Source organism: Micromys minutus, assembly GCF_963924665.1.
Source record: "Micromys minutus genome assembly, chromosome: 29".
Lineage (NCBI taxonomy): Eukaryota > Metazoa > Chordata > Mammalia > Rodentia > Muridae > Micromys > Micromys minutus.
The window spans coordinates 5,262,777-5,286,490 of NC_137964.1; the positions used below are offsets into that span (position 1 = coordinate 5,262,777).

Sequence of the window (23,714 nt, forward strand, 5' to 3'; positions counted from 1 at the left end):
CAAGCTATGTAGGTTTTTATATTTTTAAACAGTAGCTTAAAATATACCCACCTATTCACCCCACAGCCCACAAAAAGGAGACTGCATGTGAGCCATCAAATCTAAATGTTTACTCTCTGGCTTTCCTCAGGGAAAGTTTGTTAATCCCTGCTGCTCTTCTACTTCCTAAAAAGGGAGAAACTAGTGGTGATAAACTATGCCCTATATAGACATCAGAAACACTAGGAAATTCAGAGTTGGTTGGTGATGGGTCATAATTTAAAAATTAAGCAAGAGGGCCAGGTCTATAGCTCCCTGGCAAAGCACTTGTCTTGGACAGCCCAGAGTCCCTTCCCCAGCACTACAAAACACAGCTTCTGGTGATCTCAGGAGGGTTCCTTGTGGTACCAGTGGTTAAGGAGTTGAATCTGGAAATGCATTAAAGATATATATTCAGGTATGGAGAGACTGATAGGTGACTTCATGTATCAACACAATGAAACCTTTTTATTAAAATAAACTGCTGAGCATGTAAAGGTCCTGGCCTCATTTCTCACAGCATGATCCACAATTAAGATAAAAGGTCACTCAGACAAGAATCCAAATGTCAAGGTTTTTCCCAAGACTACCTAATACTCTCATATAATCATTCCCCCACCACCACTACCCCACGAGCCTGTATGTTTTTAGTGTGTCCTGGCTACTGTATTCTTTATTCTTCTGTTAGACTTAAGTCTTTCGTTGCTGGAAGTCTACAGTTCAAACAGGAAGTTGTAAAAAATAAAAATAAAAAAGCCTACTAACCTACAGGCTGGGAGTGTGGGGGTGGAGGAACAGAACTAGAGTCTGGAAAGGAGACTTCAGAGTCTGAGACTGCCTATATGACACAGTGAGAGCTTGTCTATTCAAGAGAGAAGGAGGAGAAGCCCTTACCTTGTGTTCCCAGCTTGAAGGGTGCTCCTACCCACTCATTTTGCAAAGCACCACCAATATTCAAGAAAACTGGAAAGAACAGGGAGAATTCTGAGACTACTATTAGTAGAGTCTGAAGAGGGCCTTGAAGCCCTGCAGTCTAGAGCAAGACTTGTTGAGGCTCATCACAGGGGCAGGAACTCAGTACAGACCAGCCACATTAGAAACATTATCTTCAGTTATAGATCTGACCCTTAAGCAAGAAGGCCTGGCCATCTGCTGTCTATCAAGGAGCATGCTGTGAGGCTAATGTAAGTTATCACCAGTATTACTCTGTTCTGTGTTCCACAATAAAATACTGGAGCCTGGAGAACCTGATGAGCAAAGTTTTGCTTTAGCACACAGTTCTAAAGGATCATGGTTTATTTAGTTCACACTTCTGAGCCTCAAAGGTTTACATCTGGTCATGCCTTCTGGCTGGCAGTCTTTGTGACAATACAGAACATTATAGGAAAGAAGCAGTTGTCTTTGCGTTCTAATCTTTTTCTTGTTTGATAAAGCCACCTGTATTGTGGTGATGATTTAGTCCCAAGGTCCCAGTTCTTAAACATACTCACATGAGTTTCCACCTTTTTACAGCCTCACAATAAAACTCACCACTTAGGGATGATTTCAAAGCACACACAGGCCACAGAGCACACATTTCCTTTTGCAATGAACCCATTTTTCAGAGAGCTAAACCCAACTGTAAAGTGTTTTCATAAATGACAATCTCTGTTGCTCATGGAAAAGGTGATTCCTATCTTCATCAAGACAGCACTTACAACTCCTTCCTGGAAGCTAGCTTTGTAACCTAATTCACAAAGACAGACCGAGGACTGGAGGATACTGGGTATATCTCAAGGTGATTTCCTACTCTCACTGATACTGAAGACACCATCAGTAGCTCCTACTACTCTACACTTCCCTGCCATGATAGTCTGGAACCTCAAACTAAACAAATCCTTCTTCCCTTAAGATGCTTTTGCCAATGTCTTTATTAAAGCAACAGCTTTTATATTATGTATGATACAATGTGGATCATAAGTATACATATACATTTATATTGTTAAGTAGCCCAAATGACCTGTAGAACACAGTAGAACTGGATTTTAAAGGGAAAGCCCTTAAGTCCATCTTAGGATAGAAAGACAGACTTTGGATTTAATTTAAAACTGGGACTAAAGGAGAGAGAGAAACATATTATTAAGCAGGCTTAGCCAAGGTGTGGTCTCTTCTTATCATTTTCTTAGTTTGGTTTCCAAAGATGATCCAAATAAGTCCCCACTGCCTGAGGGGACTGACTCCTCAGGAAATGGGCATTCCTGCAAGGGGCACCCTCTGTCCTTAACGATAAACACAAGTGGACATATAAACTAATACAGGCATAAATGTAAAACAAAATGTATTACAGCTCTGGGGTCATCGGTGTTCAAAGGCAAAACATCTACGTTCAGATTTGGTAGAACTTCCTGTATTTATTCTGTATTTATAACTTATTAAGACCAAACTGGTTCTGGATATAATGATTCCTGACTTTTTTTTAAAGATTTATTTATTTATTTCATGTATGAGTGCACTGTAGCTGTCTTCAGACACACCAGAAGAGGGCATCATCTCATTACAGATGGTTGAGAGCCACAATGTGGTTGCTGGGAATTGAACTCAGGACCTCTGGATGAAAGTACTCTTAACCACTGAGCCATCGCTCCAGCCCCAATTCCTGATATTTTATGATAAAACTTTGACTCAGTAGGACCACAGAAGTCACTCCCACACACATAATATACAAAAGAAAATTCAATTTAAAAAAATTCTGCATACTTCAAATGATTTAAAAATGCATACTTCAAAGATTTGAAAAACTGTTGGGAAGTGTTTCCCCGCATCCTGCTGGCTATAAAGTATCTTAAAAATATTTGTTGATACTTGAGTGGTAATTGCTTGGAGAGAAATCAGGTGAATATAGTAGAAAAGGCTTTTTCTCACAGCTCAACTCCTTTACCTTCTGAAGAATTGGTTATGCATGGTGCAGCCTCCCGGGTGTTGCCATGAAGAAGACTTGGCCCTTCCTGTGGACAATGTAGGCTGCAGGTGGATCATCTCGATGATCTGCTGAGCATACTTGTCAGAGGTACTAATAATATGGGATTCAGAAATCTGGATCAGATCACCGACCTATGATCCCTTTTTGGTGTGAATTTGACTTTGGAACATGATTTGCAACTAATTTCTCCTCAGTCCAGCCACTAAGAGGGTCATTGGTGGTTGTATGCAAACCATTTTTTTTTTTTTTTGGCATGTATCACAGTCCAAGAGACCAGGTCCATTACTGTATAGAGTAAAAATGGACAATAGAGTTCATGACAGTGGTTTTGATTTACATTCAACTCATGAGGCAACTATTTATCAAGCTTTATATTTTCTCAATTTGCTTCAAATGCCAAATGGCTGATGACTGGCATGCTGTGAGCGCTTGACCACTTCTGCAGCTGTAAGAGGACCGGCTCTGTTGGCCGCCCTCAGCTGGTCATTGTCAGCTTCTGACGCTGCCGTGGTGTTCATTTCAGGGACTCCTCTCCTCTATGAAACATCTTCACCCAGCACCGCACTGTCTTCCTTGGTGTTCCTGGTCAGATGAGTTACTGATGTTGCCAGTCGTCTCTGCTGCTTTACAACACATTTTAAACTCAAATAAGAAAACAGTTGAATTTGCTTTTTGTCTAACCTCAGGTCCATAGGATAAAATAAATATAAACACTGAATAAAGAGTCATTAGTAAAACAACAAAGTAAGAAAGGTACATTCAATTGATACATAAAATAATCACATTTATTAAGAATGTATTCTAGGGCTGGAGAGATGGCTCAGTGGTTAAGAGCACTGACTGCTCTTCCAGAGGTCCTGAGTTCAATTCCCAGCAACCACATGGTGGCTCACAACCATCTGTAATGGGATCTGATGCCCTCTTCTGGTGTGTCTGAAGACAGCTACAGTGTACTCATATAAATGAGATAAATCTTTAAAAGAAAAAAGAAAAGAATGTATTCTAGAATCAAACAACAAATTTAGCAATACAAAACCTGCAATTAGTTTTGAACAAACCACAAAGGTGAGCACACTGACTATCGGGGACAGAGGGCTGCAACTCAGGCATCTGTACACCCAAGTCCACAGAGGCAGCACTCACAAAGGATAGAAGAAAACAAGTATCCATCAATGAATGAAAGAGTGAACAAAACGTAGCACACACAATCCTAAGAAGGGCCTCAAAGGCAGGAAGAAGCCAACCAAGACACCACACCATGTGCTGTTTAGGTGAAACTGTCCAGAATAAGCAATTCCAAGAACAGACAGTAGACTGAGAGCCACCTAGCTCTAGGATTAGAGGGAATAGGAGTAACTTAGTCCAGGATTCCTTTTTTGGAGCAGAGGGGAGAGGAAGGGGCAAAACACTCTAAAATTAGATTGCAGTGATAGCTGCAGTTTTATAAACACGTGAAAAGGCGTCAATTTGAATACTTTTAGGGGTATTATTGAATTAAGTCTCAATAAAGCCCTAGGGAAACTTCATATCTATGTATAGCTTCTTTGTAGCATTTCTGCAGGTGATACTTTTTCCATGAAAGTAACTAGGATTTGGCTACTTAGTACAACATGACAAAATCAAAACTGTGTTTTAAAAGTAAACTAGTAGCCAGTGTCACCAATAATTGTAATATATCTTTCATTAAAGTAAGCTACAAGCAGTTTTGGTACATTCTCCTGTGAGACAGGCAAGCACACTGAACTCAGTGAGTAGTCCTCAGTGCAACCCAAGCAGACAGTACTTGTACTGGCTTAGGATGTGGCAGCACTGAAACAGCAAGCTCTTAAAAGCTTCATCTGACCATTTATTATTAAAAGCCCTACCCAAAGGGCAAACAGCAAGCTCTTATGAGCATCAAGCAGACCTTTTCTAATTGAAAGCCCCACCAAAAGAGCAGAATTGAAAGATAAGAGGTGAGGCTTAGGTGTCCATCAATAGGTAAATGGGTAAAGAAAACCCACAACAGAATTAATTCAATTGTAGAAAAAATAATTTATGGCATCTGTACTAAAGTGGATGGAACTGGAGATTGTTATGCTAAGTGAATAAACCAGGTTCAGAAAGACAAGTGTCCAAATATCTGTTTTCTCCTGTGTGGAAAGTAAACGAGTAGGGACGGTGAAAGTAAGAGAGGGTATGTGAGCGGGAAGAGATCTAAAGGAAGCAGGCAGGGGACAAGAGAGTAATGGAATATAAGTAAAAGGGGAGCCTCTTTGCAGAGAAGCATAAGGGACCAGCAAGGAGAGGAGGCATGAGAGAGGGCCTAAATTAAGTAGTAGACCTAAATAAGAGCAAATTATACTTATACGTGTATCAAAATGTCAAAGCAAAACCTAGTTTTGTTAGCTAAAAGTTTAATTATAAAACCATCAAAAGTTCCTTAGAAATACTGTCCTTTCTGCTTATCTATCAGCAAGGATTACTTCTGCATCAGAAGTGGCTTGGGTTCCCATTCTATGAAGGCAAGAAAAGCCAGCACTAAGCTCAAACTAGGAAAGGAGACAAGAACCAGAACAAAGCCACAGTAAAATGAATCAGAAAGTCAAGGCAAGAAGTAGAGACATGGAGAAAAATGAGTAGGAAGTCATCACTGGATACATACAATGGGAGCAGGACCAAAGCCACTCAACAGGATAGATACCCCTCCCCGTCAGAAAACTAAGATCACCATAAAATAGAAGTGGGTACAGGTGGACCATTTGAAGAGTATCCATCATTTGTGATAGAAATGAACTAGTAGCAAAAGGATGAAGCAGACTCAGATGTCATTAAAGCAAACACAAACTAAGATGTGAAAATGTGAAATGATAGTTAAGTTTAGACATCAACATGACTCTTTATGCCAAATACAATCTAAAATACACAGATCCATTCTGGTGTGGGGAAGCAAAACACAGTACAAAATCTCCACAAAAAAAATCTCAATACTTCTGATTTCACAACTTATGTGGTCACAACACAAAAAGTATTCTGTACACATCTGCCTTCTGAGGTGCTTATTCTTGAGGTTCTGATGTGACTGCAACTGTGCCAAGTTTCCAGAGAACACAGACTGCAGCTTCATGGCTGGAGTGCTAGCCTAGCATGCACTAATTCCTGGTTCCACCCCCAGTAATGCAGACCTTGCCACAGTGGCATGATCCTGTAATTCCGTCAGGGGTCAGGGTGTATAGGGGACCAGAAGTTCAAGGTCACCAGACTCTCTGGAAGCATTGATAAAAGGTTAAAAAAAAAGGCCTAACTTTGTGAATACAACTAAGGAACTTTTTTTGTTTCCCCTAACTCCCTGCACCCCCCACCTTGATGGATGTAATCGCTGCAGCTTACCAAAAATATCACCCACACTAACAACATTCTGGGGCACTTTGGACACCAGTGAAGTTTCCCCTCTACAAACAAAGTGAACTATGTGCAGAGAGAGGTGAGGAGATATACTCAGTACTGTTTTAGTGGCTAGAAAATGAAACCCCAGTGTACTTTTTTGTTTTTTTTTGGATTTGTTTTATTTATATGGGTATACTGTAGCTGTCTTCAGATGCACCAGAAGAGGGCATCAGATCTCATCACAGATGGTTGTGAGCCACCATGTGGTTGCTGAGAACTAAATTCAGGACTTCTGGAAGAGCTCTTAACCAGCCCCCAAATGTACTTTAGCCCAGTACATTAACATTTTTTTATCTGTGAAAAGGAATGACATGGTGAAACATGTATTCCCCATGCTCACAATCATTTAAGCCTAACAGACAGGCCAAGACATGCAATACCACTTTTCACAAATGCATTTATTATCTATCTAAAAAGAAGAAAATACTAAGCTTTCAAGTGTATCACTGCAGATAAATGCTTCCATCTGCAAGCATACAAAGAGCCACAGGCAATGGTCAAAGTGAGATCAGAGTGAAAATCCAAGACAGAAGGAGGCATGGCTAGATTTCCCCGGAAATTCTTTCTGTACAGTTTAAATATTTTATTGAAAGAATACATTTATTTTTAAAATCCAATTGCATCCAATAACAAAAATACAATGTTCAAAGTATATGGCCTTTGATTTGCAATCCTATCTTGACAATTTGACACTACATTGAAGAACTTCATGGATGTTTGTTGACATCAACTGACAACTGAAAAGGCTAAATTCTGAAGACCACTGAAAATGTCTGTCATCAGAGCAATAGTTAACTAAATACATATCTATATGCATACACAGAAACATTCTACAATAATAAAACCCATTGAGAACTATACACTTATGGAAATAAGTATTGTTTTTTTATTTTACTCTTTTATTTATATTGTATATTATGTGTGGATTTGTGCTGTGTGCTCTGAGTGTACATGCATGCCCTAGCATGTGCATGGAGGTCAGAGGGCAATTAGCAGTCAGTTGTCTACCAGCAGAGCCATCTCACCAGCCCAAGGCAGAAAGTAATTTTAATATATAATATATAAGGCATGTATGTTGTACCTGCCTCTAGAGCCAGTTCCCTGACATAGTACCTAACACCCTAACCTCTCCATGACACTGACACCTGGCTGCTGATCTGGGGAATAATTTCCACTCCTAGTATACTTCCTGAAGGCAGGAAATGTACACAACACACTCCACCCAGTCTATCCTTAGGAGACACAAACATTTTCATGTGCACACTGCTCTAGGTCCGTATCTGTCTACTAGCGCACATAATGCTCTAGGGGACACCTGAAAACAAGTGGACCAATAACTCTGGAATGAACAGTACACAAGCCTTAATCATCCCACTGGGGGAGTGGATAGGACAGTTCCCAACATAGCAGATCCTCCTCAGCAGCAAAGTAGAGACCTATAAAGTCTTCCAGAAACCCACAAGCACAGCATGGGCTTTCTGTCAATTTTTCCCTAGCAACCTTTCCACATCCAATTTTAATTAAACCAAGCAAGACCCCCCACACACACTTTTTTTGTTCCCAGTTTATTTTTAAATGTATTTATGTATTTACATCCCAAATACTGTCCACCCCAGTTCCCCCTTCCAGGATTCCTCCCACACCCCTCCCTTTCATCTCTGAGAGGGTGCCCCCCCAAGGTATCCTCCCATCCTGATGCATCAAGTCTGCAGAATTAGGCACGACCTCTCCCACTGAGGCCTGAAAAGGCAGCCTCTGCTTCATGTGCTGGACTAGCCCAAGTATGCTCTTTGGTTAGTAGCTCAGACTCTGGGAGATCCTAGGGGTCCAGGTTAGTTGACACTGTTGATCTTCCTATGAGTTGCCATCACCTTCAGAGCCTTCAATCCTTTCCCTAACTCTTCCACAGGGGTCCCGGCCTCCATCCAATGTTTGGCTGTGGTATCTGCACCTGTCTCAGTCAGCTGCTGGGTAGAGCCTCTCAGAGGACAGCCATGCTAGGGCTCCTCTCAAGCAGGACCTACCTTTTATCTCCTTTCTCCTCTCTGCCTGACAGCTTTAATATTTTATGAACCCAATTCACATGCCAGGATAAGAAAGACACTCAGAATTTCCAGAGCCTCTCCTACCTTGTAAAAATCATGACCCACCATGGGTCTCACCAAAGTCACAAAAGCCCTTACGTGTACCAAGGTTCCTGCTCAATTAGCTTCCTTAACTCTCAAGTGAACAGTCTTCTTACTGGGTCCAGGAACTGAGCACTACATACAGCCTCTTTCATCCTCAGTTTCTCTCTAGTACTTTTGCCTCACTGTCTTTCTCTTCACTGTTTTAAATCTTCCTATTGAGGCAGGAAAGAAACATAGAGAAATTATAAGAGCATGAGAGGAAAGAACCCTGTCATCCCAGAGTCTGATTAAAGGTTCTCCCTAGCAGAGAAAAGAGTATTACAGCACAATTTGAGATTCCTTCCATATACAGATATTGTATGTTAAAACAGCAGTGAACCAGGTTAAGTGTATGTGACCTTGGGCGGAGTCTTATCTCTTTCCCCCAGACATTACAGTTAACAGTAAAGATATGCCTCCTCCCAGTATCCCTGGGGGCTAGACTTTTACCTCGCTTACTGCAATTATCTCAGGTGCCCCTCAGGAACCACTCAGTAATAAGACAGTGCACCTTTTAGTACCACCATAATCCTATATATGATCACTGTAAAAAGAATGAGCTGTTAAAAACTCTCCCTTGAAGAGCCCTATCCATACTAGGGTATGTCTGACTTTTCTCTTTCCTTTTTCTCCTAATCCTCTTTCTCAACCTTATACTAAAATAGCTTTAAAACAATCTTCAACTTTGCTTCATGCTGGCTAATTTGGTCTAAGCTGAGGGCCCTAAAGCTCAAACTACTTGGTCTGCCGAGAGTGAGAACTGTGCCTCCTTTACCTCCATCCCAAAATGCTGACACTATGTTCTTCAAATTTTTCTATCCCAAGAGGAGCCCTTCAGCACATCTACTGTGTAAGTTCCTCCCTACCCACTCCCAGTTAGAAGCCACAGCAGGTCTACTTCATCCATTGTGCCAACAGATCAACCTGTGTTCTGGCACAGATGAGCCTTAGTCGCACGCCTTGTCACCATCACTCATAGCTGAAGCAGTGTAACTGCTGCCTTGGCTTCCTTAGAATCCCATCCCACATATGCTAGGCAATCTGAAACATCTCCATGCTTGACAGAGAGGACCCAGATTTCCCCAATTCTCCATCTTCATCTGCACGTCGTAATCACTCACAGCAAGGGCTATTACTGAAGCAAGAAAGAACATCAGTCTATACCCCATGGAAAAGAGCCACTCTATACCACATGAAGGAGGGACACCACTCTATACCACATGGAGAAGGGACACCACTCTATGCCACATAGAGAAGGGACACCATTCTATACAACATGGAGAAGGGACACCACTCTATACAACATGGAGAAGGGACACCACTCTATACAACATGGAGAAGGGACACCACTCTATGCCACATGGAGAAGGGACACCACTCTATGCCACATGGAGAAGGGACACCATTCTATACAACATGGAGAAGGGACACCACTCTATGCCACATGGAGAAGGGACACCATTATATACAACATGGAGATGGGACACCACCCTATACCACATGGAGAAGGGATACCACTCTATGCCACATAGAGATGGAATACACAATTCTGTGCACACTCAAATGTTCGATCCCGAAACTGTTTAGCATTGGTTGCATGTTTCCACCAATCTCATTTTGGTTTCTATCCAGCCCCTAGAAGCCCAAGTGTTGCATGACTTCTACTGAAAAGTTCAATTGTTTACTCCAGACAGAGGGCAACAACATATCAAACAAATTATACTACCCAAGTCTAGTTTGGTAAACTAATGGGTTTAACTGGGGTTACTTAGAGGCACATAAAGCAATTTGCCGGTAGCAGTACCACTCAAGAGCCCACCCCCAGGGAGGGGAGAGGCTCCATGGCCTTCAGAGTCCTCCTCCTTTTCTAGGAGGGAATGTTAATAGGCTATTTTAGGGACCTGCGTAACTGAGTAGTAATCTAAATAATCAATCACATGAAGGAAAATAAGCCAAAAATTCAATGGCAACGTGGGTTCAGAGATCAATTATTATATCTTTTAATTTCAGAAGTATGGGTTCAATTCTCATTTAAGCAGACTTATTTGTAAAGTATTATTTCAAAAAACACTAAAGTTCCCAGTGGCTCCATTTTAAAGAACTTGGATTCTAAAGTTCGCCTTTGCTTCTGTTTTTCCCCAGCTCTGTGCAGGGTATTGATATAGCCAGCCCAGCCACCTTAGATTCGCCTGCTATTTTTAGAAGGTGCTGCATTTCTGCTCTCCTATAATATGCCTTAAGTTCTTAATTGCTGCACAATCAATGATTGGCAAATATGAATTTCAGATGTATACACACATACACACACCTGTCACCATTTGGCAATGTGCCAGCAGTGTAAGTAAACTGCTGCCCTAGAAGAAATCTACACCCTCTTGCCTATAAATACTCCCTGAAAACCCCGAAGGATATATACAAATATTAACTACAGGTACACTCAAGTAGTTACAAAGTCAAAGCAGGACAAACTATGTTTTGTGGATAATAAGTGACAAGATGCTGAGATGCTGTTTCATGTAAAGACAACACAGGACTTCTAAGGCTCCAAGTTTAGAGCAATCTCAGCCACAAGAGAGTGAAATGATCTGCACTGACAAATGCACCGGTAAGGGTTTACTGTTTCAGAGTCACTGTGACAAACCAAGTTATGATCACTGCCCTAGCCGAAGCCGACCTAATACAACAAATTTATAGACACTTCAACCGGGTGTTCAGTCGCTTTGGATGACTCAGAAGTTCCAATCCCAGGTTTACGCCTAAGAGAACTGAAAACACATCCAGAATAACTCATACGTGAAAGTTTATAATAGCATTATTCCTAACAACTCCAAAGTGGAAACCATTCAAATGTCCAATTGGTGAGTGTACTATATGCACATGATACCACAGAACGTAACCCTCAGAAAGGCAAACAGCTGCAAGAGAGGGGAGAGATGGAATAACTGGTAATGGGCACTTAGCTTCTTTACAGATGAAATGTTCAGGAACATTAACAGTGTTAATGGCTACATAGCCTGTGAATACAGTGAGAAGGTTGGATTTTATAGATTAGGACACACCTCAATTCTTAACAGAGTTTCCAGCAATTTTCCTGCTTCTGTGGATCTGAAGATTAGGACATGGCAGCTTAGGACAGCAGGGGCTTATTTAAAGACCTTAAATTTTTTTCTTTTTTATTATGTGTGTGTGTGTATACATGTGCCTGAATGCTTCATGTGGAGGTGAAAGACAATAGGTCAGTTATTTCTTGCCACCATGGTTCTGAAGCTGGAACGTAGGTCAAGCTTGTATAGCAAGTACTCCTAACCTGCTCAACCATCTTACTAGCCCAGTTTTGGGACTTCTGATAACTTTTTTTTTTGTAAGATTTATTTATTTTATTTCATGTATATGAGTACACTGTAGCTGTGTCTTCAGACACATCAGAAGAGGGCATCAGATCTCATTACAGATGGTTGTGAGCCACCATGTAGTTGCTGGGATTTGAACTCAGGACCTCTGGAAGAGCAACAAGTGCTCTTACCCACTGAGTCATCTCTCCAGGCCATAACTGACTTAATGAATCCTGAAAAATCACTGACACCAGAGATCAAGTATTTAGGTCAAAATAGCAAGTTGGGTGGAGCTGGATAGATGAGATGGTTCAGCAGCTGAGAAGCAGTCCTTCTCCTGCACAGGACTTGGGTTCATTCCCAGCACCATACGGTGGCTCACAACCACCTAAAACTCCAGATGCCCTCTTCTGATCTCTAGCACTCAGCACTCATGTTTACATACATAGATACACACACACACACACACACACACACACACACACACACACACACCCCACATAATTTAAAAAACAATGAAAATAAGTTACAAACCTTGCTCCAACTCTTAGTGGAGACAAAGTCAGAGTGGAACAGCCATTATCCAGACCCAAAGGCAAAGCTGGGTGGAAGGAGAAATTCCTGAATCAGATGCCTGCATCGGAGAGGCTGCCTGGATTGCATGATCAACAGTCCTCTGATGGAAAGCTGCTCCAACATGAGCTCTTCACATCTTCCAAGAGTCAACCAAATATTTCTGTCTTCAAAGTTTTCCCATAAAATTCCAAAGTGATTCAGAGCTTCCTTCCCTGCATTACAACTAACACTATAGTGCTTCTTAAATTGCTGTAATTTAACAATGTCTTTTCTCAGTAGCTATTTCCTCAAATAAAGCAATGTTTCACTCATGTTTGCCTTCCCAATGCTTCCAACAGTAGCACACAGAGAGACCCACTAGATATCTGCTGAATAGATCAGTAAATGAGTTTTTCAAAGCTTAGAAGACGCAAAGTAAAGCTCACATGAGCAAGTTCCAAATGAAACCAGCTTGCCAACCCTAAAACTAAGAAGCAAGCAAACAAAAAGAAAACAAAAGAAAAACATGGATTCTAAGCATCAAACCTGAAAATGACCAAAACTGGGAGCTGAAAACATACCACACTCAATGCCACATAGGTAAGACATGTACTGTAAACATTATGCTTGTCCCCTCCCACGACATTTTTAAAAGGTTACAAGGAATACTCATTAATGCACATCCAACTATCCAAAGAATCAAAACTACAATAAAAACTGAATCAGGAGTCCCTCGTGATGGCTCCCCAACAACAGACAACTGTGGGCCAGGTACTAGCCCAAAGCCAAGGTAGCTGTTGTGTCTTTGGGAGTTGCCCAGTAAGAACCAAGGTTAATGCATGAGTAAGCTGAAGAGGTGGCTCAGTGTTTAAGGGTACTTGCTCTTGCAGAGGACCTGGGCTGGATTCCCACATTATGGCTCACAACCATCCATAACTTCAAGCAATCACATAATCACATATGTGGCGCACATTCAAACACTTAAAATGAACAAAAAAAAAAAAAGCACAAGAGGTTGAGGTAGGAAGATTGTGAGTTCTGGGTCAGCAAATCCTATGGTATTTGAGGGGTCAATGGCAGGTGGAATGCTGTCTTGGAGCCTTCACATTAATTTTGTGAAGTATAGTGGTTAAAGGCACATGCTCCATCATAGGCAGGCACAGTAGCTCGTCTTTAATGTTAGCACTCAAGAGACTGAGGCAGAAGGAAGTCTGTGAGTTCCAGGTTAGCCTGATCTACAGAGCAAGCCAGGGTTGCCCTGGGAAAACAAAACTGGCACAGGCTCAGGGGTGCACATATGACAAGGACATCCTCAGGTCCTAACTACTATGCTTAGCCATGCACTCACAGGACATCGGCTTAGCTTTCAATGGTTTTCTCATGTGTGAATGGGACATACTAGGGTTGTTCTTATGAAATTAAACAGATCGACATACAACACAGAGTGCTTTAGCCAGGACCTAGGACTTAATCATCTAACAATTTAGTTGCTACCACTACCTTTACCAGTTAATTTCTAAATCTTTCACAAAGTTTTCTTTTTCTGTTTCTCTCTCCGGTGTTCTTTGGCTTACTGAACATGACTATAACGAGTCAGGAATACTTCTGTGGGACCAGGTACTTCTTTGGGACTTGTCCCAAGTCCCAGCACAAGAAGCAGAGGCAAGATGAGTTCAAGGCTATGGTCCACAGTCAAAGCTGCACAGTAAGTCTCTGTCTCAAAAAAAAGGGGGGGGGGGGTTGTGAGTGTTTTCCAGAAAACTCTTATTCTAAATTTTTTCTAATTTATTTTTTTAAAGTTTATTTATTTATTACATATGAGTATACTGTAGCTGGCCTCAGACACACCAGAAGAGGGCATCAGATCCCTTTAGAGACGGTTGTGAGCCACCATATGGTTGCTAGGACTTGAACTCAGGACCTCTGGAAGAGCAGTCAGTGCTCTAACCACTGAGCAATCTCTCCAGCCCCTGATTTTTCTAACTTAAACACGCACACGCGCCTACCTACCTCACAGTGCTGCTAGGTAGTCCAGGGTAGCCTAAACTGTCAAGTTTCCTGGTTTAGCCAGCATTACAAGCATGCAGCACCACTTCTAGACAAATTAAATTTTTAATTGTACAAATGTCCAGTGACTATATTGAGAATATAAAGTCTTAAAAGACAAGTTTTGTCTTAAAATTGTCTTATTCTTTCCAACTCACATTTGGTTGGCTCTATTCTTTAAAAGGAAATAATACAACTGGCTTAAAACGTAATGACCCACATACTCATCCCTTCTTTGCCAACCCCTCCCCATGCCTTCGGCCTTCTATGGAGTACTCTTTTGGTGTTCAGAAATAAAGAACATTATCTATTTATGGCAGCAGTGGTGGTGCACACCTTTAATCCTATTGGTTGGGAGGCATAGGCAGGTGGACTCTGATGAGGCCTGCCTGGTCTACGGAGTTCTAGGGCTACATAGTGAAGCCTGCCTGGTCTACGGAATTCCAGGGCTACATAGTGAGACACTGTCTTGAAAAACCACACACACAGAATTAATTTCAAGATATACAGTGTGCACTTATTTTAACTCTCATCAAAACCTGATTAGCGTAATTATAAATGGCCCTTTATCTTTGTATATAGTCACGCTGAAAGTATTTTCTCACCCCCTTTACTCCTTATAATGCTATTTTTATCTGGCATTTTATATTTTCTCTGGTATACGAGAAGGGTGGTGTTACTAACTCATTATGCCAAAATTACCGGGCTATTTCCTAAAATTGAATAATTAATTCAACAAACTAATTCCTCTCGTCTAAATTCTTTTACCTCATACTGTTTACTGGACAGCTGAAAGGAACATTTTCATGTATTCATTTTCACAATCATGTGTCCCAGCAAAGGTATCACCATTATTTAATTTTATTGCAGGGCTCCAGATTTTCTTTAAATTTAGTTATTACTGCCCAAGTTCCTTGAGGACTATGACATTTCAGTGGCAGAATATACCATTTAATTTAAAAGTAAATCACAACCAAAAGCAAATGACTTGATCATCTTATTATAAAAGATTAAAACAGTCACAAATGGTATCGTACCAAGTCTAAAAATTCGGAAAACTGTGCTTCACTGACATAAGTCATAAATATAATACAGTACATTACTAGCCTGGCCTTATAAACAAATCAAACTGAAAAATATTCCCTGTGGAAAACAAAACTACTCCAATTCTAAAACTCTCTTGACATTTGATTCACTACAAAAAAGGATTTAGTTCATCACAATAAACAGACTCATTAAACGTTGCTGGAAAACAAACCCAGAGGATTACAGCTTAAAAAACAATTCCCCTATATGCAAATATTCATTTGCAATTATCAAAAATGACTAAGAAATACACACCAGCACCAGCTATTTTAAACTATATAATATCTTCTGAAAATATTCTTAACAGCCTAAATGAAAACCTGACCATCGAGATGTTTAAAGTATCTCTCTCCATACTCATTATATACTTTAAACACATTTGGATAGTTTATTAGTTTAAACTTGCAATTTATGAAACTAGAATTGTCTACTTTTACAAGAATAAAATATAAAAAGCATTCACATTTTTAAATACAAAAGACAGACTGGTCAAATGTACTATAATATCAAATGTCTTGGGAGTGAAGATTTTAGAACCATGTCCCAAATTATGTAATACTGAGGAATGGAGGAGGCCTTAATCCTTTTGAAAATTATTATGCAGCAAATTAATATGGATGATTTCTTTAAATACAGTTCATTAATAAAATGCTGATAGAACAAATCTAGTTAGACAAGAATTAATGCAGGTTCTGGACGTCAGTGCTTTATACACTCCGCTACAAGGTGCTTTTAAATCCACATGGCACCCAGCACATCAAGTTTTCCATCCCTTCCTTTCTGTCCAGAGCTTCATGGTTTCAGTTGCACAAAAGCACTGAAATACATTATAAATTAGGAAGGTATTCCAGTAAAGCAAAGAGACGTGTTTAACAAATAGACACTTCCTTTTCCATTATCCAGACTCCGAAAGTATTTATAAATAAGCTCCCTCAAAAAGAACTTACTCCAGCTTCAGCGGTTTCATTTATAGAGCTCATGTAATTCTGAATGTGCATTCCTCTGAATATGAAAAAGTCATTTCCAAGCAGTGAAATAGCAACTAGCCAAATAACAGATGTTCAAAGAAAGCTGTTTCTAATAAATCCAAAAAATTATATAATAAGCCACGATAATCTTCCCAATAATTTCCTAGTGTCAAAGGCAGAGATGATATCTATTTGTCCAAGAGGGAAACGGGAAATTATTAAATATTTTCTCCCAAACTAAGAAGTACTTTCCCTTCTGGCACTATTACAAGGCAGTCATGTACTGACAAAAGGGAAATGAGCCCATTCACTCTACTCCATTTTTGAAGCAAAATTGGGAGTATCACCAGCCATAGGTTTTTGTTTCTAGAAGAGGATATTTAAAGCACAAAGATTAAAGTTCACCAACAACCGATACATTCTGCTTTACAAGCTTGCACAACATAGCCCCTGTCACTTGCTCCCCACCCCCCACACACACACCATCCACTCTGCACCAAATCCCCATTGTTCTATATAAAAACTAGCTAATGATACCTGAATAGCAACTGCTACATTTACATTACAGATGATCCTCCTGGTAACTCTCCAGACCCACTTTTACTCGCTGCCTCCTTTCTCCCAATCAAATCCAAATTTGGTCATCAACTGATAACTGATAAGGGTGAAAAGATCAGAGCTTCTCTTCCAAATTGACCGATGTCACCCCAGAGCCAGATGAGTTAGTCCCCAAAAGGTTACCAGATAAATCCACCAAAGAAAACCAGATATATTTAAAATGGCATTTTATAACCATTTTCTTAAAGAAAACTGTACTGTACTAAAATCCACAATAAAAGGTACACTGCCCAGGAGACGATTCTCTCTCTTGCACGAAGGGTTTCTTATGAGTCTGGATTCCTGGGACAACACTTCCTCCCCAAAGCAGGCTGGCCAGGACAGAGGCAGTCTTGGAGGAAGTAAGGACCCCGGCACCCGGACCGGGCACCTGCCTCCCAGCCTGGAGGACACCCGCAGCGACACCCACACTCACCCATCTTTCCTCTTCGCCTTGTAGACATGCCCGTAAGTGCCTCGACCAACTTTGCAGCCCTCGTATTCAAACAGGTCCTCGACCCGCTCCCGCTCGCTGCTCAGCTTCACTTTAAAGTCATAGTCCATTGTCACAGCCTCCAAGGCCGGGGTGCTGGGGCGGGGGGCCGAGGGCCGCGGTGGGGACCGGGCCGCGCGGCAGCCGCAGCCCCCGAGCTACACCCGCCGGCCGCAGCACCAGCCCGCCTCACGCGGCGACGGCAGGAGGCCCCGCGCGGGCGCCGGGGACATCCAGGGGAGCGCCGGGCGGTCCCCGCGGGCGCGCGACAGCCAAGGGACGCGCTGGGGGCGGGGAGCAGCGTCCGCCCTTGTCCCCGCGCTCCCGGGGCGCCGGCTCGCGCGCGGTGGGCCGCGCGTGCTGCTGCGGGTGCGGCGCGGGGCGGCCACGGCTGACTCTGCTCCTCGCCCACGCGCGTCCGCGCCTCACCTTCTCCCACACGCGCTCACGAACACTCAAGCTGCCATCCGCCCCGACAGAGCAGCGACGCCACACAACAGCCGGTAGCTCCTCCGAGAGAGGAGGAGGGAAGGAGGGAGGGCGAGCGAGGAACACGGCAGCCGCTGTCGTAAAAACGTCGCAAAGCCTCGCGCTGCCTCCTCCCCACCTGTAAGGGGCTCAGGAGGTGGCAGCTGCCTCTTCTGACGCCGGCACGCGAAAGGGCCTCGCTCAGCCGCGGTGCGGAGCCTCTGACAGACTTACCACGTGGACCAACCCAGTCGGCAGTGCGGCCAGAAACTCCATAGCTCTTGTGCAAGAGTGGCGGCAGTAGGCGTCTTTACCACGCCGCCGCGAATTCAGAACGTTGCATGATGGGATTGGTAGTCAACCACGCAACGAGTTTCTGCTGCATGAAGATTATTTTTCCCAAAGCCGCATCTATACAATCCAATCTAGCTCATATAAGCTTAGCAAAGACACCCGTTAGTGAAGGTGTTGTTTTGTGTTGAAGTCACTTCTCAACTCAAGGATTTAAAGGGCAATTACTGCTTCCTCCCATCCCCAAGACTCCAGGTTTTTCCTCTTACAGCCTCTACCAGTCTCTAAATAATAACAATAAACTACGTAACTTTATTTAAGGTTTCTCTTCTTTTATCTGACTGCATGTTTCATGAAGTTCTCAGGCTTGTACGTGCTAAGCAAGCATACCATCATACTTCCAGCCAGGTAAAACTGTTTTCACTTCAGTTAAGGTTGAATTCTGTAAACACAAAAATAGTTATCACTTGAAGAACATAATAGTTTATTCTATAGCCAAATATGAGTGATCATGGCTTAGAGACACAGATTTAATTTGCCACAAATTCTAACGTGGTAACGGTTTAATGACATCTTTAAGCCACGAGGAAAATATTTCGTGAAAGGGGCTGGGGAGATGGCTAAATTGATAAAAATGATCGCCACGTGTTGTTTGTTGCTATGTTAAAAACACCGTGCCCGCAAACAACTTGGAGAGAGAAAGATTTATGTTAACTTACAGGTTACAGTCTGCCATCAAGAAGCCAAAGCATCTTTTCTTAAAAAAAAAAAAAAAAAAAAAAAAAAAAAGGTTTTAAGCCATATATGTTCACATGTGCCTGTAATACTAATGCAAGGGAGGCAGAAAAGCAGGATCTCTGTATCAGGATGACCAGGTTCCGTGACAGACATCAACCTCCAGGCTCCACACACAGGCATAGCCACATATGCTTACGCTTGCACACATATGTGCATATACAAGAACACTTCTACACACATACACACTGGCAGATAAATTGGCAGAAACATCAAGTAGACTGTTGATAGAAAAGCAAGAATGTGTCTGCTATAGGTCTTACGTGCCCTCTAATGGCAATTCTTAGTTTTTCAGTTAGTGAGAGTTAATGTTTATGTGTCCCTGGAAGATTTAATTAATATGAAGCTGTTAAGTCACTGTCTTCGTTTGGGTTTCTATTACTAGAACAAAACGCCATGACTGAAAAAAAAAGTTGGGGAGGAAGGATTTGTTCAGTTTATATTTCCACATCACTGTTCATTGGCAAAGGAAGTTGGGACAGGAACTCAAGCAGGGCAGGAACCTGAGACAGGAGCCGTGAAGAAGTGCCGCTCCCTGGCATGCTTCCCCGGCTTGCTCAGCTTGCTTTCTTATAGAACCCACAACACCAGCTCCGGGACTGGCACCACCCACAATGTGCTGGGCCCTCCCCTACCCAATCAATCACTAATTGAGAAAATGCCTTGGAGGTATTTCCTCAACTGAGGCTCCTTTCTCCAAAATGACTCTAGATTGTGTCAAGTCCACACGCAAAACCAGCTAATACCATCATAGAGATGCGCAATACAAAATAGCCCAAGACAAACATGTCTTCAACTGTGACATCCTAGCTCTTCCTAGTTGTGAAAGTTTTGATCAATCTCTCCTGTAAAATGTTCTGAGATGCAGATATTTTTCTGGGAACTTCAGTTTACAGCTCCCCCTGTTGATCAAACATCACATCTTTGCATATGTGGAGGTCAACTGTGAGGAAGGCTCACCCCTAGAATCTGATAGAGAATGAGTAGGCAGGAAAGCCAGGATTCAGGGAACAGAAGTAGCTGGTAAAGCCATTATGGAAAAACAAAAACAAAACACCTGGGTCAAATCTAAACATATCTATTAATTATAATGATTTGATTTTTCCCTCTTCCCACCTCCCCACATCTGATATAACATGTGAAATATAATAGGGATATTATACCTACAATTGAAATAATCCAGAATGGAACTGGAGAGATGGCTCAGTGGTTAGGGGCATTTACTGGTCTTATGTAGGACCCAGGTTTAGTTCCCAGCACTCACATGATGACTCACAACTGCTTGTTTTCCAGATCCAGGGGATCCAGTACTTCCTGCTGGCCTCTCAGGGCACTGAGAAACACGGTACACTTTTACATACATGCAGGCAAAGCACTCATACAAACAATAATCAAGAATACAGTATGACCCAAAGAAGTACATGTGACAGAGAGGAAGTCAGGTCTGTTCACCAGACAGAACTCGCAATTTTAAACTAAATGGATCACACATTTCCATTGTGTTTACAGTGATTTTCACTCAATGAACTGTTCGAGTCTTTTAATTTTGGTAGATTTTTAAAGCCAGTTTTGTTTTATAACTAAAAGCTCGTAAAAATTGGTTAGTTCTCATTTTAGGAGAGATTGGTCTTGCTATCTAAACAACTCTAACCTTTATTTATGGCTAACAATTTGATCTGTCCGGTTATCTTAGTACTAGAGCAAATGTTAGTTTGGAGAAGTAGGTGAAAAAAAAATCACATTACAGATGAAATTGAACAATAATATAAACTCAAATTCCAATTTAACAAAATTGCATGGGAGTTAGGGGAGGCTGTTATATGTACAGAAATACTATGAAGTCTGACTTCTGAGAAAGCAGGATTCCACAGACTTTGTAAGCATAATTAAATGCTTTTAATTTTTAAGTTATTTAAATAATCAAATCTTACTATTTGTATAGTAGAAAAGAGGGAATTCCAATAGGAACCACTTTTTTTTTTTTTTTTCCTGACAAGATTTCTCTGCTAGTCCTGGCAGTTCTGGAACTCTGTCTCCCTGGTGCTAGGATTAAAGGTATACACCACAACTGCCCATCATTCATTTACTTTTTGTCGGCAAAATATGACTGTTGTTTAATTTAATCCCAGCTAATTTTACAATAGCATACCACACACACACACACACACACACACACACACACACAAATAAATATTTTTAAAAGACAGTCTTATGGGTTGTAAAAATATAACAAAAAATTTTATTTTAAGAAATAATAAATTAAAAATGACTACATAAAATAAGGACCTACATGTAATAAAAGACTTAGGAAATACAAAGCACGGTTAGTATCCATGTTGTCAAGGGTTCTGAGTTTAGACATGTGGGGTTCTGTCCTAGTTAAGATTTTATTGCTGTGAAGAGACACCATGACCAAAGCAAATTTGATAAAGGAATGTGTATATTTATGTTAAGGCATAACATGATTGGACAGAGAGAGGTAGGCAGAGAAAAGGAAGAAAATTGGACAAGGGGAAGGAGGGGATCAAGATGGAGCTCAGAAAGGGTGATCTGGACCCAGATAAGATTAATTGGTGCTAGGCAGATATAAATATTCTAAGAGATTCTATAGGCCTTTTATCTCATATAGAAGGGCAGTTTGTATCTTTGTCCATTTGATGTAATCTTGTTTTGTGTAGAGGGTTTGTAGATTGAGAGTTTGATAAATAAACCTGTGTGAAAAGCAATCGGGCCTTAGAGTCATGTTTGTGCTGGGCGGTGGGGTAAAGAAACACACTGGGGCCGAGTGAACAGCTTGGGAAGGGAATTTTCTGGAGAGGGCAGCGTGGACCAAGCGACAGAGTCCGTGCACAAGGCTCCATTTTAAGTGGCGCCCTCGGACTGAGATCTCGGGGGCTGATAAAGAGATAAGACAGATTCAATTAAATATTTGTTGCAACAGGAAAGCATTTAATTGGGGGCTGGCTTACAGAGGTTAAGTCATCATAGCAAGATGGCTGGAGAGATGGCTCAGTGGTTAAGAGCACTGACTGCTCTTCCAGAGGTCCTGAGTTCAAATCTCAGCAACCACATGGTGGCTCACAACCATCTGCAATGAGATCTGATGCCATCTGGTGTGTCCGAAGACAGATATATAATAAATAAATCTTTAAAAAAAGCAAGGCAGGCTGGCATGGTTGGTACCGGAAAGATAGCAAAAATTCTACATCTGGATCTGCAGGCAGCAGGAAGTAACTGTGACACACTTCCTCCAACAAAGTTGCACTAGTTAATAGAGAAGAGGCAGAAGAATGCCCAGGGTTTCCATACTGGCGGACCTTCTTGTGAAACAGCAGAATGGGGTGTGTACCTCTTGGGCCCGTGCCAAGATGCCCCGTGAAAAACCATGCCATGTAACAAATCTGATAAAAGATGGTTTATTTGGGGAAAGGGAAGGGAGTGAGGACCTGGAGGAGGGGTAGAGGCGGACAGATGGGAGCAGAGCCGTGAGGACAGAGATGGGGGACAGAGAAGGACAGAAGAACAGGGATAGAGTCCAGCCAGGATCTCGTGGGAGCAGGAAGAGAGAGAACCAACATGGTGGCAGGTAGTCCTTTTATACTCAGCCCAGACCTGGCATCAGGTGATGGCAACCGTGATGACAGATGGCATAAGTACTGTTAGGTCCCTGGGAGGAACCCAGTGTAATCGCCTGTCAGCCAACAGACTTACATGAAGGTCCAGAAGGTGTGGCCAAGTGCTGATCAAATGAACAAAAATGGTGTGCAATTTGTGGACAACTGTAGAGAGCCGTTTGTGCCGCACCCAAACATGGCGCCCGCTTCCCGCCAATGACTCAGCAAACAGAGCTGTTGTCCAGCCCGATGGACGTAGTGCGCATGTGCCACAGACATCACAGCCTGCTCTCGGGACATGCTAATGAGTTACTGGAGGGCACACCAATCAGGTAGCAACACGAGTCTCCTGGGCCTATATAAGCAGTGCATTTTTCTTCCACGTGGGTCCCCTGCTCAGAGTGTTGTTCAATAAAGGTTGTTCACAGAAGAATCCTGTTGTTGCATGCCTTTTCCTGCCGGCGGGAAGTGGGGCGCGCGACAGACAACCTTGCAGGGTAGGTAGGTTTTCTTTTCTTTGAGATTATTATATAATTACATTATTTTCCTTCTTCCTGTTGCTCCTACCAACACATCCCGTGTTTCTCTTGTGTTTCTGCTCATATGGGAGTGTGTCCTAGAACTCAGACGCCCAGGAACCACACAGCTCTGAGAAGCTGCCTCCTCAGCAGAGGCATTGCAGCTCCCAGGGGAAGGTATCCCCAGCTGAGCTGAGGAGCTTGGGAGCCTTAGCCCTGTTCCTTCTCTTTATTGCTTTTTTTCTTCTTGGCTTCTTCCAATGAGAGAGTAACAGCAGGCAGAAAACTGCATGTGGAGAATTTACTGGAGGATCCAGGGTGTGGAAAGAGTCCAGTGAGAAGACTGCAGGAAACTGGACAAAGGGGCAGTGCTCATACAG

At 42.1% G+C, this 23,714-nt stretch overlaps 1 protein-coding gene across 3 annotated transcripts in view; it reads right to left on the minus strand.

Moving 5' to 3' along the window:
* The window catches only part of CDK8 (cyclin dependent kinase 8), a 64,675-nt gene extending 46,519 nt beyond the window's left edge, over positions 1–18,156 (minus strand). For 2 of the 3 annotated variants that reach the window (XM_080941446.1, XM_080941445.1), the window contains exon 1: positions 17,592–18,156. In XM_080941446.1, the coding sequence (XP_080797572.1) occupies positions 17,592–17,719 (128 nt within the window). In that variant the 5' untranslated portion in view covers positions 17,720–18,156. The remainder of the gene's footprint in view (positions 1–17,591) is intronic. The other variant, XM_080941447.1, reaches the window with a different exon arrangement.
* Positions 18,157–23,714: the final 5,558 nt, after the last annotated feature.